At 37.2% G+C, this 16,987-nt stretch overlaps 1 protein-coding gene across 2 annotated transcripts in view; it reads right to left on the bottom strand.

Moving 5' to 3' along the window:
- Positions 1–2,519: 2,519 nt before the first annotated feature.
- Positions 2,520–16,987, bottom strand: part of BACH2 (BTB domain and CNC homolog 2) — a 486,829-nt gene continuing 472,361 nt past the window's right edge. Inside the window, exons 6-7 of one of the 2 annotated variants that reach the window (XM_063916991.1) lie at positions 15,835–15,984; positions 2,520–13,616 (exon numbers count right to left, since the gene is read on the bottom strand). In XM_063916991.1, the coding sequence (XP_063773061.1) occupies positions 13,137–13,616; positions 15,835–15,984 (630 nt within the window). In that variant the 3' untranslated portion in view covers positions 2,520–13,136. Of the gene's footprint in view, positions 13,617–15,834; positions 16,042–16,987 lie in introns of both variants that reach the window. The other variant, XM_063916990.1, reaches the window with a different exon arrangement.

Consider the following 16,987-nt stretch of genomic DNA (forward strand, 5'->3'; position numbering starts at 1 on the left):
CTCGGGAGGAAGGAAATGGAGGTAGAGGCCTCCACTTGCATACACTGAGAAAAAACCCTGTTTGATTATGGAGTTTGAAGCTTGTAAGGCAAAATAAATGAGAGGTGCACTTATATCCAACGGATTCTAAAACTTCTAGAGCTTTGTGACACCAGCAACCTGGGTGGGAGAATAAGAAGAGGGCGTTGCTTTGGTCAGCTTAAGTCATAGTCACAATTTTATGCCTCAGTAGAGCAGGAATGAAAAAGAACAAATGACGGACAAGCAACCCATTCAACATTAAATCCAGGACCCAACATGCTTCATTTAGTCAGGGTTTACACTGGGACATAACCACTTATGTGTACGTTCCATGATTTGAGCACAACTGTGTCTTAGGATAAATGAATAAGACAGAATATACAAGGAGAAGGTATACAGTCTATTTAACTTTAGTACAATTAAACAGAAAGTGTAGTTATCAGTGAGTGAAGCAGATTTAAGAGACTACAAAAATGGAAACAAGAATGTTGAAATAACTTTAAGTGCTTAGCTTTTGTCTTTCAGCGAAGTTGATATTCTTTTTGGTTGCGGTAACTTCAATTTACCCTTTGAGTGATATTTGATTTTCTAATCAACAGCATTGGATACTATATAGTTGGGCACTGCTGTAACACTCACAAATAAACCATCCACTGTATTTATGGGTGGGGCTTATCATGGGAAGAGCAAGCCTTCCTGTGTCAGGCCATAATTACTATGGCCACAACCCCTCTACACAGTACACTGCAAAACAGAAATTCTCAACTAAGCTTAATACTTGACTTAATAAGGAAACACATTCATTAAAGATGTAGCTCCTCACCTTCAATTTCAGAGGTCACAACTGATGTGTATAAGAAGCAACCAAAAAGACATAGTTAATAACCCCATTGTGTTTAAAGATATACTAGCAGTCAATGTTAGAAGTGTATGTCCACCCTAACATGTCTATAACATAAAGCAGCAATTCCACCAAAGTATCCAAACTGCAACTGCCCAATCAGTGTTCTTGACACATGAGAAGTACATATGTACAGAGAGCACTGCCAACAAATAATATACTGCTACAGAGAGACGCTGTGGGAATAAGCTGTATATAACCCAATTGTTAGAGGTTCAAGGCATTGGACCCTGATGTTTGGATACTTGGGGGGGGGGAGGGGTGCATTTTTTTTTTTTTTTTTTAGAAATTGAGGCGTTGTTACAGAGATATACAGTATCTAGCAACAGTCACAATCATGGTTACCTTTTTGGTTGAACTGTGCACACATACAGTAAAATAATAATAAAAATAATAGTAATAATTTTTGTGGACATGTAGGAATATGATGACCACTGCCTTTCAAGTATTGCTACCCATGAATAGCTATGTATAAATAGGTCAGCTCCTCTCCAGAAGTGAGTGGCTGTCAGCATAAAGTAACAGTTTTTTGCTTACTTTTCAACATTGCATAATTATAGAACCATGTAACCGCTGAAGTGTGCTGTAATAATTTACTTTGCACTCAAAAGGCTATTCGTGGCTCAAAATTATGAAGTACAATAAAATAGTTTCTGAATTGTTTTTTTTTCCTTTTTTTTATGCTTTAGAAGAAGAAAAATATTTTCATTGTCACATAGTATGCTTTTATAAATCCTCTATTTTATAATGCATGTATACTTCCTATGTACACTGACAGTAGGTCAATATATATGGTAATACAGCAACCAAGTGGAAGCCAAAGTCATTAAATATTACTGGATTTATTTTCATAAATACATAAACTTACTTTACTGCACATATCTGTTAAGCAAAATCGTCTACCTCAATATTATTTACAAGAAGCAGATGAATATAGCGATATATTCCACAAAAGCTGTTGAAAAAACCCCATTAATTATGAAAATTAAAAAAATGATGTGGAGATAACAAAAGCAGTGGGTTTGAATTACAGTATGTGTAAAAGTATACAAAGGATCTAAAATATTCCTCAGAAAATAAGCAAGACAGTCCCCTGTGAGCTCAGGGATAGACTATCAAGGTTATTCATAGAATAACTAGTGAAAGTAATTCAAGGTTTAATAATAGACTCTCCTTGTACAATATGAATTCACTGTCAGTATGACACAGAGTACAAATGTATCCATCTCCTGTACATAGTGGAGCCAGCCATTTTAAATAGAGCTTATTAATTTAGTAGGACCCAGTGACATCAGTAAGTCAATGATTGCAACTGAATTCCCATGAATACTGAGTATCACAAAATGGCTGCCTTCTCTCTGTTTAAGTAGGTCTGCACTTAAAGTGTTACTTCTCTCCAGGAAGGAACCTACTTTTTTCATCCCATTGTCAAAGAAAATTAAATTTTTCTTCATTTTTCATAATCTGTTATTTTGTATTTACATACCAGGACACAGTGCAAAACGTAATATATGGATCATCTTATATATATCTATATATATCTATATATATCTATATATATATATATATATATATATATATATATATATATATCAGCGTAGTCCATAATAAACATAAATACAAACATTTAAGGTATCTGGCTATGAGCCATACAAATTACCTTTTTTTTTTTTTTACACTGCAATAAGTTTTATTTAATGTGATGCAATCACAACAAACCATAACATAAAAATGGCAGTCCAAATGAAATATAAAACAGTGTACTGAATTTAAACTCAGTTTCTGTGGCTTTGACAAAATGTAAAAGGATATTAGTAAAACAGTAATGAAAAGATGGACCTATACTAACAACGCAAAAATCCTCTAATCGCCAATTTATATAGATAATGGTTTCATTAATTCTACGCAGTACTGTTTTATAGAAATGAAAAGTCTCTCAGACACACAATTAAATTGAAATATATGTTGGATTATGTTTCATTTATACTCCTACATTATGGGAGATATCACTTATTTATTGCAGAATCATTTAAGCTTATTTAAGTGCTTATTTATAGCTTTACAATGCATATTATCTATCCAATTAATAAATATTTTTTTGTAAAGTGCTTAGATGGTCAGCATGGTTGTCCAAAATCATGTACAGTAGGAAGAGTTAATGACAAAGCAGATATAATAGATTGGTGCTTTCAATTTTTATTTTTACATTTCCAGAACCCATCAAATTTTGCAATATAGTCTTCATGACTAGCCTATTTTGGTTGCCAAAATAGATTACATAATGCCATTTGGAGCATGGTCTGAGCAGCTAGCCTTCCCCTGACGCCATCATGTGGTTAGAAACTTCTTTTCAGCAATATATGACATCATGCCATATGTCATATATTGCTGAGCAGCTAGCCTTCTCCTGACGCCATCATGTGGTTAGAAACTTCTTTTCAGCAATATATGACATCATGCCATATGTCATATATTGCTGAGCAGCTAGCCTTCTCCTGACGCCATCATGTGGTTAGAAACTTCTTTTCAGCAATATATGACATCATGCCATATGTCATATATTGCTGAGCAGCTAGCCTTCTCCTGACGCCATCATGTGGTTAGAAACTTCTTTTCAGCAATATATGACATCATGCCATATGTCATATATTGCTGAGCAGCTAGCCTTCTCCTGACGCCATCATGTGGTTAGAAACTTCTTTTCAGCAATATATGACATCATGCCATATGTCATATATTGCTGAGCAGCTAGCCTTCTCCTGACGCCATCATGTGGCTAGAAACTTCTTTTCATCAATATTTAAAAAAAAAAAAAAAATTACACTTCCATTTTTATTTATGGTCACAGCCTAATTTTAAATGTTAATATTATTTGTAATATTATTATTATTATTATGTGGGAAGGTGACACTCAGAAGTTCATGCTGGAAACAGCTAATGATAACTGCACAGCGAATGTAAATAGAGTCTCACTGTGGCAGCCACAACAAGACCAGGCCATTCGTCAGTGAAGTCAGTCTAGCAGAGAATTATCATTCCCTGATTCGCTGCCAGCCTGTCCTTGTACTACTCGGAAGCTTATTTTCACAAGAGAGACTAAGCCCCTGCTCAGGAGGATAGGTAAGAAAATGTGCAGAATGTGTTGGTACTGGGAGGGAAGGTTGGAAGAGACGTTCATACAGTATGTTTTGATGGGGGTGGAGTGGGTTAAGATTGCATTGCTACAGACAGGGAAATGTGATGATATGGGAGTATGTATTACTCCAGGGCGGTTTACCCAAAGTGGTAGGGTGAATGTGTTGCAGGGGAGTGGTGGTGTAAAGGCATGTAGTACTACAGGGGAGGTGCAGGAATTTATTATAATAAAGGTAAGGGGGGTAAATGTGTTACTTACAGAGGTGGGGACAGTTGATATGTTACTATAGAAGGGGGGCCAAGAACGTTACATGGAAAAGCCATGGCTCACTCCCTATGTAACTAGGAAATAATATTTCTCTTTTAGCAAGTTGCATGGAATTACTATGAGGACAATTTGGAGCCCTCAGAGAAATGTCTGGGCTGAAGCATACAGCAAAGATTAAAAACAAATAACAGAAATATACATAAATGTATCTCGAATTGCTACTACACTGCAAGTAATGCCCATTCATATTGTGAAAATACTGCAATTACACAGAACTATGAAATGCCCATGGGCTGTCTTTAGATCAATACCCAGGCAGCTATGAGCACGTGCATTGTCAACTTGGCAAATAACAATATGGCTGCACTATGGCACTGAAACTCCTAATGTTAATGCTCAGTTTAAAAGACAAAACCATGAAGGTAAAATACATTTTCCATGATAAACTGACATTTCACTCTAGCTGTGTTTACAAATAAGTATGACTTTCCCACTTAACTACACACAACCCCTCCCAATCTTTAGGTCAGTGTCCCGATCTTATACACGTCTAGAAGCTAAAACTCTCATTCTGTAGGGGACAAATGTAATAGCCTGGAGCAGTGCTGAGATTTTGGAAATTGAGTTGTGATATTAACGCAGCAATTGTTTTCCTTGAAAAAACCCCTGATCATTTAATCACAGAAATCCCAGCATTTGGCGCAACTCACAAGCTATTATGGAGCTCAAACATCTGAGATGGATTGCCTCAAATCCCTGTTCTTCCAACACCCGGGTTAGATTTCCCGAATTTGCCAATTCTAACGAAAAAATTATTGGGATTGGCCAATTGGGGATTTTTAGCATGCAGAATTCTCTGATGATCATCAGTGGCAGCTGATCAGTGTTTCTGATCGGCGGATCAGGGATTTGCGACCGCTGATGTAAAGCATGCATTACATTTGGCCCATTGCATATTTATTTAGACAAACACCTCCTAATAATATATCAACCTGCTGCGGGAGATATACGGAGAGCTTGGTTGTACGCAGTTATACAGCCTTTGACAAATATTTTTGCAAATCGTGGCTTTACTTGCTCTTTAAGCTATGCTGATAGTATATATAAAGAAAGGAGGCCGCACTGGCACATCTGTTATTATACAGAGTACAGTATGCAGTATGAATCTCAGTAAGTTACCACAATGGCTAATAATGTGTCAGTGAACCTTTCAGCAAGTTTCTTTACTGTAAAATAACAAAGGATCATTTCCTTTTAACACAAATATTTGGTTAGTGAATCAGATGATCATTTTGCTGGTAAACATATCCGCAGAACTTTTGACACATGTATGTTGTATGTTCTGTATTGAAACTATATTAATTGATTAGAATGCATTATTAAGCACACTCCTTGCAGTACCTCTAGTGGCCTGTTGCTGACTGTGAAGCAGATGAGCAGACCTCCTTGTTACCTAGTAACATACTCATATAGTTTTATGGCTTTTGTTTTATCATCATCTCTGTATATACTGTACAATTTATTTTATATTTAGAACAACTTGACAAGAGACATATTTTAGCAGCTCTGTCCACCAAAACACTGTAAACCGCTTGAATGTTTAATACAGCTGAATACAGTATGTTTTGCTTTGTACAGGCTTCATCAGTAGCTTGAACAGTAACACAGTTTGTTTTAAGATATGTCCCTTCGGAGCAGTGACGTGGCATTAAGGAAGCCATATTTGTAAGTAGTTATAATGTACAATCCCCTAATCGCTTCATCAAGCCATACCACCTGCAAATTATATTAATGACTAGTTAAATGACTTGTAGCCAACCGATGTCAGCATACATTAGTAAATGTATATATGTCTATTTATACTGGCTCAGCAGTGGTAGTTCTATATGCAAGTACATTTAAATACATTTATTTAGCAAACCGCAATATAGAAATGTGTCAAGTGAGAGGCGAGGAATAGTGGAACACAGAGATAGTATACAGCAGATATACAGATGTAGACAAGGTCACCTTTGCCACCGTACGTCTTATCAACAGCAAAGAAGGCATGACTAGAGTGCCCGCGACTATGACACGCTCGTGAACGGCCTTAGGAATGAATGGACGGCATACCTAGTCGCAGCTTGGCGTACTAAAGCACACCCGTGGCTTGGAACAGCACGTGTGCAGGTGCGGCCATGCTGTGGGTAAGATGAGCGTGGCTACATCTGTACACATCACGGTACATGACAGTGTACAGGTATAATCACCATTTCAGTCTACTGATATTCCCCTCACAATGTGTTCTGTATAAGAGTAGCTAAATATAATGAAATGTTTAGAAAAGGAAGGAGCAATGAAACCAAGAGTTTTCAGATAGGATCCAAAGCAAGGCTATAAAAATCCTGATAAATCACAAAGACATGATAAATCAGGTTATTATTACTTATCAAATAATAAGACAAACTAATTTGTAAACAGAAATATAGATACACAAATGAGAATGATGTACATGCGCCGGTTACAACACGGACATGCTTCATAATACATATAAAGATGAAAGCTGATGTGAAGGCTGACTAAAAATAACCAATAATATGATAGGCAGCGTAGAAAGGATCGCACGTTTCTTATAAACCAATAATGAAAAGGGTAAAACTAACATAATGAAGCACACTGAGGGTGCATGCTCTCTCCAGCTTCCAGTCTCACCATCTAACATTGGCCAAGTGTTCATAACGTTATTATTGGTTCTCATTTAATGAAGGTATTAGTACTTAGTACTGGTATATTCTATCTGATCTTATGTATACAGCTTTCAGAAATTATGTACAGAAAGAAAATAATAAAAAAGTATTATAAGCAGCATTACACCCAATGCTAGTGTGAGATAAATTAGCAAAACACACAATACACTGCCAGGAGATAACGGCAGGTACAATGCTTCTTTACTAAAACTGGTTACTGATCAGTTTAAAGAAGTAACAATCCACACTAAAAAAGTCAGTACCTAATATAACAAAATATGCAGGGCTAAATGACACACTGCTTTAATACAACAGACACACACACTTTCAAAGGCATAAAGTGTACACCACAATAACTGCAGTGGGAGTGAGTATCACAGTACATGTCAAAGTTTAGAAAATGAATGTGTATATGTATTTATTGACATCTGATATTAAATTGTAAAATATCCCAAGATTTACAAATTAAAAATCATCTACCTAACCCCCATGGCCTTGTAACAGTATCCTCAGTATTTAATGCAATGAGCCAGTTATCTTCTGGATTAAAATGTGAGGCAGAACAATAAACGGAACTTTAAGGCTTGATGTTAGAAAGAGGGTCACGCTAATTCCAGCTACATGTGGCTCAGGCGATGCAGCATAGTACATGAACATTTGCAAATACTACAACTTTATGGGTGACATTATAATGTAGGCTGTTATTTAGAGGATTCTTATGGGCTTGTTCCGGGACTACACTGTCAAATTTAAAATGCGCTAAAGCACACTACGTGTACTATATGCTGTATTTGTAATAGCACAATTTATTGTAAACACATGAACACACAAGTTTTCCCCATTTCAGCATACAAGCCCTATGAAATTCATATAGTCTTTATAACCAGTTTTAACCTTTCATTAATAGATGGTGCAGGCTTTATACTATTGCAACCAAAAGTAGAAAAATATAAAGAAAGCAACACCAATATTCATATATATGTGTAGTAGATAGACTTATCAGCACTTAAGATATGTGTGCTACTGTATATGCTAAATCTCACGGGAGCTAGTACTTTGTAAAGAGTATTTTTTCATAGGGCTTCAAGTAGGAGGGATTTTACATAGTCCCTCCTTGCTGAGGTGTTCTCACAAAGTGGCAAATGAACACCTTTAGCCAGAGGTTCCCAAACTGTGTGCCGTGGCTCCCTGGGGTGCCTCGGGACACTTGCAGGGGTGCCCTGGATTGGTGGTCCAGGACCAATTCAAATTATTCATGGTCAATATAATAGGCAAAACCAGTGCTGGTGGCTGCCAGTCATAAAATATGTGGCCAAATAGAAGCAAATCTTGTCCCTCACCACACAACTGACCCTAAGGATGACATATAAATGCAATCTACTTAATGTAATATTTCTTTCTAAACTTCTCAATAAGAAATTTTTGGACTAGGGGTGCCGTGAAAAAAAATATGATATTTTAGGGCGCCGTGATTCAAAAAAGTTTGGAAACCACGGCCTTTAGCAGTTCATTGTCCAATCTCTAGGTAAGTATCTCATCCAAATTGCAATTATAATGCACAATCTAAAATACAAATACTGGGGTCTATTCATGAAGCAGTGAAAAGTGTAGAGAAGTGAGCCATTTGGGAAGTTGCCCATGGCAAACAATCTGCATTGAAGTAACATTTATAATTTACATACTATAAAATTACACAAAGTAGCTGATTGGTTGCCATGGGCAACTTCTCAACTGGCTCACTTCTCCACAAATAGACCCCACTATTTTTAAAGTGTAGCTGCTGAGTAGAGGCAGATGCCTTATGGGCTAAACCTAAAAAGTCTTGAGAAGGCGCCTTGTCGCATACTGACATCACTAGTTCTTAATTCAATGATAATTGGCTAAATAACTTTAGCCACAAAATGGATACACTGCAGGAAGGTTATGCATACCATTTAAGACAACATCTATATACTAAAGCAGCGGTTCCCAAACTTTTGCAACCGTAGACCAAAAGTGTCTTACTGAGAAATATATATGCAGTATATATATTTATTTATTTATTTGTATATTAGCTTTTCATCTCTGTTGGAGGAATTGTGGTGAGGTGGGTACTCTTCTCTTTTTGTTCTCATCTTTCATGTCATATGGGTCATGCTCCCATTAAAATCTGAAATGAGCTTACTGCACCACTATCCATCCTCTCTCCAACCACACTGTTGATACGTGACAGGCCATATTCTTACTGGAAAAATCCTAATCCCCAGGAAAATTCTAAGATTATTACATACGTGCAAAAAAGTGATATGGAGACTCTGGGGTTTAAATATCCTGCTCCAACTACTCCTAAAATTAAGTGGAGGTTGTGGTCCAAGTATAACTCTACATTATGGCCATCTTTGAGTACTGCCGTCGGAACTGTGGCTCCACAATGACATATGGGTCATGGACCTGCAAATGATATACTGTTGGATTGGTTTTAGGTTTCCTTTTGGTATTTAAGTGTCTGTCTTTCTATGAGCCCTCATGTGCTGTAATTGTCCCTTTGCATATGGATAACTTCCCTCTTGTTTATTCCCATTATTATTTATATTCCTGATTTATTTTAGTATTTGTTCCTATTGTGTCTCTCTATATTGCTAAATACCTAATTGTATCCAAGCTGCGGTTAGCTTTATTATTAAAACTACTGATGAAAGTTCATCTGTTTGTCCACATATTTTATCATTGGAAGCCACAAGCACTGGTTTTGCCGATGACATTGAATATAAATAATTAGAATTGATCCTGGACCACCCAACCAGGGCACCTCTGCAAGGGACCCGAGGCACACCAGAGGGCCATAGCACCCAGTTTGGGAACCACTGTACTGAAGTTAAATATGGGGTGTTAGGTGCACCACTGGGATTTGGAGTGATTGTATACTTGCTGTACAGAGGTATAAACTAAACCAAATTACTTAGCACATAAGAACACACCTCCTCCAGCGAAGTACAAAATACATTGGATTAATGTGGCTTTATGGTGCATTCATCTCTTTATACATTCAAATTTTTTATTTGAAATACTTTTCTTTTGATACTGTGAACACAATGGTGGGAATTCAATTGTTTGAAAAGTAGGTTGGGTGGCTGTTTTTTTCTGGCTATTAGATAGCCAAACAATTGAATACCGCCCAATGTGTGAGAACCAAGGTTGCTGTTAAGCCAAAATGGAGGGGACTATTTTAAAGTGATATCATGTACAGGAAAAGTAGGAAACATTAAACTTAGACATATAACTAAGCTTAAAAGTGCTTCTATATGAAAATATACATTTATTTTTATAAATGATACTAAATAGGTTAAGTAAAATGCACATATAATGTCACAGGTCCCTAATGATCCAAGGGAACACATATTGGGTGAAACCACAAAATGGATGCCTCCATGTATCTAGCTGAATAGTGCGCTATTAATGATCATTTCTGTCCTGATAACCTCTTTTAATGCCAGTATGTGTGTAAAAAAGGATGTGCTTTCATGGAAATTACAAATATATTTATGCCAGTACAACTGTCCCAATGACTGATAAAACCTTTACCTTTGCCACTAGCTGCAGGGGTAAAAGATGACACACCATGGTCCTGTTCTAACAGTGTTCCTGCACATGCGCTACCTTGGGTGGCACATACACACACGAAAAAGCCAGAGGAAGAGAATATATCTGAAGAGATCTCTTTTCGCACTCCCAACAGCTCTTTCCATTGGAAGATGCTGTTCACTATCAGAGCCAAATTTCACTGTTCGCCTACAAGACCATAGGCATGATGGTTTTCAGGGGTACATGGATTTGACCTGTGTTAAACACCCCCTGCTGCCTGAGATATATCGGGAAACAAAAGTGTTTCAGAAATAGGCCCATTCGTTCCTAAATAAAGGAGAACTAGTATTACTTTGCACTGACTTTTAAATATCCATTGAGCAAATACAAAAAAAAATTGAGCATTTAAAATATTTTCAAACAAATGCATCTTTTATGTTATCTAGTTTGTTTTTCTTACAGCCCCTAATCATTTGCATTTTTTAATCAGCATACCGCAGCAGCATGGCATAGGGTGGAATATTTTAACTACATATTTATAAGGTTTAATATTCTGGGCTGAAATATTACATGTTGTTTTAAGATCGCTAGAAGAAAAAAGTACATGCGTTAGGGGTTTATTTCTTAAAATGCGATTTTTATGGCTAGACTTACTGTAACGCAGCCTTTAAAAAAAAACACTACTTTGAATGACCCCTAACAAATCGCACTTAATTTATAAACAATTTAAGATTGTTGACAATTTAGTTTTTTCCTAATTTCATTCTGTTAATATGTTAACTATTTAGTATTCAGGAGATACATTTCTTCCATAATACATGGATCTCCAGAATGGTTTATGAAAATGTGCTAAATACTTACACATTATAATAGCAAGATGGCACAACCTTTAATAAACTAGCCTGCTAAGGTACACTCGTTACCCTGATGTTGGGGTAGCAATATGAAAGTACCCTCAATACAAACTCACTTTATATTTATGGTAAGAACTTGCAAATGTCTTTGTTTTAAGTACACTGGAGGAGAATAATTTCCTATTCACTTTATGTTACAAGTAAAGCAAAAGCAGTGGGAACATAATAGAAATTTAGAAAATAACAAGCATAATCAACTGAGAGCTTACTGCAGCACAGTATGTTGCATACATTGTACTGCAGGGTCAAAAATACATTTTAATATACGTCTGAGCTGCCTAGAGTTGCATTTTCATAGCAACCATTCAAGCAACAGTCAACTAAGTTTTTTAAAGTTTTCATCTTCCAAATAACAGCAACAGAGCATGCAATCCATTATATACGTTTTGGGACAACAGCAATACAGGCAAGTCACAGTGTTACTTGTGACCATGTTATTAAGAAAATCACCTAGGGAAACCGGGAAACAATAATATAAAATACTAGGTTAAAATGTATGGGTTAAAAACATGTTTCAGAATTCCTGCACTTTTTTATGAGGTAAATGATTTTCATTGGTTTGATGGACTGCAGCGTACTCCCTTTGTCAGCATTTTAATCCTGATTCCTAATGTGTTTCTTACACAACGATCACCCACAGAAATCAAAAGTTCATTATTTTGAGAACAGATATTATGTTACCAGGATTGAAGAGGGATTAATCATTTTGAAGTTTTACACTATATGGTAAATGTAATATTTGGCAAGAAAATGTTCCTACTGTACATCCTAATCTCCTGAGTATTTTCTTTCTTTTTTTGTTTTCTTTGTTTTACAAACAAATAATGCATATGTAGTCATGTTACATTTACACACAATAGCAAAGCTCAGTGCATGGTACAAGGGCAAATTGTACAGTCTGTGTAAGAAAGAAAAATCTACAAAGAAACTTCTTGATTGAATGGAAACTGCAGCTGTACTGCTCTAAAACATCTGTGGAGAAGAAAACTAGAGAAGGTGTCCATACGGTGGTTAATAAATAACTAGCTGATAGTGTCAGACTGAGGAAAAATAGATAATAAGCAGTCTGTGTGGCATCAATGACATAAATAGGAATGTTGTATCTTGCGTATACAATAGAAAACAGAAGACTTCCAGTTTTAGGGTGTGAAAATTGAGGGATGCGTGGACTTTTTGCATATGGATAAAGAACCTACATACACTTTACCTATAAAACCTTGATTAGCGGTCTTCAATGAAAAACAAATGAACATTCCAAGGAAATTCCTGAGATAGGTTTTTGTGACATGGGTCACTGAGAATATAAGCTGCTGTTGGGTCGTCATGGATGTTAAGTCCATCCCTGTTAAGATCTGAAGTTAGAATACATTAACAAATAAAATAGAACGCAAGGAGGACAGTGTAGACACTGTATAATTCCTTGCCTGAGCAAGGTATAGCACCATCGTGAAGGGATCTCCTGCTTTCAGAGAGGAGGGAAATACTTATAAAACAGTATTGCTGCTAAGACTGCTGTAGTGTGCACCAATAATGTTTTCTGGAGGCAGTGGCAGCCAAAGGCTGACTGGTGACTTCTGCTTGGCCATATATATGGACACCATCAGACATTACTAGGAGAAATCTTTCCTAGGTTGCTCATCCGTTGTACATTTCTCGGTCATTTCCTGACAGAAATCAACTGTTACTGTTTGGCTGTTCTGTTCCAAACAAGTTTGCCTCTCTGAGTAAGTACCGTGGTCAGATCCCTCCAGCCCTCTTCTTGCGATACAATTGTCTGGTATGTTGTTAGGAATTGTGTGACCTCCATGTTGTATTGGGGATTGCTCATTGCAGCACTGCATGTTTTCCCCTGCATCCTGAGCAGTGACAAGACTTTGCTCTCCTCTTGCTGGTAAAGGGTTAAATGCAGCCGCATTGGGTAGATCCAGAGGCCTCAAAACAGGGCAGTACCTGTGCAGAGCTTGGATCTGCTCAGGGCTCTGGATATCCCTACACACTTCCTGGGACAGACAAGAGAAGTTGTCCAGTAGCTCCCCCATGCATGCCTTCAGCTGGTTCCTCTCCGATAACAACTTTTCCTTTTCACACACCTAAAATGAAGGACAACGCATTAATTCATGGTTTCTCACATAGCTGAAACCCATCGCCTGAACCATTAAACCCCTTTGTTATAAACTTATTGCAATTGAGTTGCAAATTACCTCACATAGATGAAATTTGCATTGTTTGCTTACGGATTCCTGATTCCGCAGATTAGAAAATGTGTTGGAATAGTTTACATTCTAAAACTTAGCTTTACAGTGAAAATTCAATATTTGTGGCACTGTGGTGCTGCATACACACTATGAAATATTGCACACAATATCGCATAGTGTGTACACACGATTTATCATATGATGCGCGCTCCCGTGGACATCCAACATCTGACCTGCATGCTGTCTTGTTGTACATACAACCATACGATTTTAGGGCGTTGACATCATCCTGGACCCTCCTTCTTCTGCTTGTGCTCCCTTAAAAACAACTTCAGCCCCATAAGATATAATGTCATCTTATCTTATTGTTTCATTGTATAGTGTGCATGCCCAATATCGTATGTTGGGAAATTGCATACAGTATTGCATGGGGCGCACATCGTACTAGTGTGTACACTGCTTTAGACTGTCATCCCCGGTAACAGCAAGTTACAAGAATTGTTCCAGTTATCTCTCCTAAATGGAATCACTACAGCATATACAGTAATATCGTCACTAAATTAGTCAGTGTGGTAAATGATTTTAGTTCAGTAGCCTGCTGTAATGTGGTGTCACATTCCCCTTGGGTTCAAGCAGCTGAGACTAGTGTGTCCTTCACCTCTAGCACACCCATTTTCCTTACAGCACATTTACTAGTATTTTGACACCTACAGTACCAATCAAAAGGATACAAAAGAACAAAAATCATTCTTCATTTGTACACTTGTAGAGAGCTACAAACTTGGAATTCATTTCCATATAAACAATTCTTACAAAAACAATCAGTTGTATTATACTAACATTAAGGCCCAGATTTATCAAGCCTTGGAGAGTGATAAATCGCACGGTGATAAAGTACCAACCAATCAGCTCTTAACAGTCATTTTTCAAACCCAGCCTGGAACATGATAGTTATGAGCTGATTGGCTGGCATTGTATCACCATGCTATTCATCACTCTCCAAGGCTTGATAAATGAGTCCCTAAGTCTCAAAAGTAGCGAGTTTTTACTATGCTTATGAAATATAAATAGTACATATTATATAAACATAAGGATGATACGTTTGTTCCCTTGAATGTAAATTCCCCAAAAATATATGTAGGTTCAATTAGTAGTGAATGTATGTCAATATTCTAGTATACAGCCCACCTACAGAAATGGCACCCAGCACGTCACTGGTTACTAGCCACATGACTTTGCATCTCTGACTTGGTGCACCTACTGTAGTTGGAAACACGTGAGCCTGAGGAGCCTATTTTACCATGTTCGCTCCCCATCATGTCCAAAGCTGGTTGTGCCACTGCCTGGAGGGCTGTATTATATGTCAACCAGAGAATATATGCAGCATGAGTTGTTATTATTATTATTAAATAAAGGATTGAAATGTGCTTGAGTCCAAACTCTTTTTGATCTCTTTATTGATTTGAATTGGGATATATGCTGAGTTGGAATAGTTTCCGAACAAGAAGATGAAGAAAAAGAGGGATTTGGATGTGGTCATGGTTGTATTAGATGATGTACATTATAGAGGAATTTCAGAATATTTCTTTGTAGAAAATGGAGAATCTTAAATACCTATAAACTACATGTTTAATTTGAGTGATAATAGAGTATTTAGAGTGTATTTATCAAATCTTTTTATCAAATAACATTGAACTGTTTTGAAACTAGTTTGCAAGAAAGCAGATAAAGGAAAGTTGACAGATTAAGGATTTTTCTGCGAATCCAGCAGTGTTAACACGTAGGTTCATGAACTTATCACGGAATCTATGTGTTAACGCACAAAAACAGAAAATTTAACGTGCACAAAAACGGTCTGCAATAGAATAGCCCGAAGTGAAAAAGCGCAAAAAAACTCAAGGCTACCCATATTTCTTGCACCCATTACATTTTCAGGGCTTACTGAATTCCTTCCTATAAATGTGATGTTCTCACAGAATATTATTCTAGTGACAGCTATTAAGGCCAATAGCGTATGTATTTGCTGGCATACAGTACCTAATTATATCATCACGAAGCCCTTGCTTGCTCTCACCCTCCACCACATCACAGCTAGGTAGCAGACTGTACTCACCAGCTTATGTATTTCACATTCTAAGTTCTGTATACAGTCAAGTTTCCTCTTACGGCAGCGCTGGGCAGCTATCCTGTTTTTGCTTCGGCGCCGGACATCGTGAATAAATTCCAACTGTTCAGAGGTCAGCTTGTGCATCTTTATCATCATCTGAAAATCATTGCGTGGAAGATCTGTGATTTGATCAATTGGAAAGGGCAACTTAACCTACATGGCAGAAAAAAGAATCATTAGTGGTTTATTGGTTTTCACAAAGGCTCTAACTTCTGTGTACACAAGCAAGCTGCTGTTGTAGCACACCATTAATAAATTCTGTTACGTTTTTGGGGTCTTTGGCTTTGTGTATCAAAATAAACATGTTGAAATAAATACATTTAAATAAAAAATAAAAGAGAAATTTACAGAATATGTGCACCGAAATTGTAGAGTCACTAGGCCTCTCCTAATTAGTATAAATGTTGTAAGACATGGACCCTTGCAGTTTCAGGAGGTCTCACCTGTGCCACCACTACACCAGATTGTCTCTGTCATTATCAAAAAAGTTCTGCTGCTTTGTTAAAAAAAAAAAAAAAAAAAGGGGGGGGGGGGGGGGGGGAGGGGGGAGGTGCGTGAGGGGGGGAAGGGGGGTGCAAGTGGCTAAAAAAGAAATGACTTAATGGATGGAAATAAATGTTAATGTCTAAAGTAAAGCGAATATGTATTTTGTCTTTTTAAAGCAAAACTATAGACCATTATTTAACAGTCAGGTATACATACCTGCCAACTGTCTCAATTTTGTCAGGCCAGTCCCAATTGGAGGGTACTGTTCCATGCGCCAGTTCAATAATCTTTTAGGAGAAGAGGAGGGTTCTTGAGGAAAACCTAACACTTCAAAATTGATAAGCACAACCCTGTCATGTAGTGGCCATGAACCTGTTCAACAATGTGGAACTTGCAAATGTGGTCTGCATGGGTATGATTCAAAGCAAACAGGATCCCTCCCAAGGCTGTTATTACCTAAACTTTCAATTAATGGCGCATCGGAATAAGTTTGTTATGTGAGCGTAATCTTCAGGGACAAGTGTTACACTTAAGTATTAAATAGATTAGAAGGTTTCGTGTGTGTGTGTGTGTGTGTGTGTGTGTATCTATCTATCGAGAGGCCTAAAAATAT

This window comes from Pseudophryne corroboree, chromosome 4 (assembly GCF_028390025.1).
Source record: "Pseudophryne corroboree isolate aPseCor3 chromosome 4, aPseCor3.hap2, whole genome shotgun sequence".
Lineage (NCBI taxonomy): Eukaryota > Metazoa > Chordata > Amphibia > Anura > Myobatrachidae > Pseudophryne > Pseudophryne corroboree.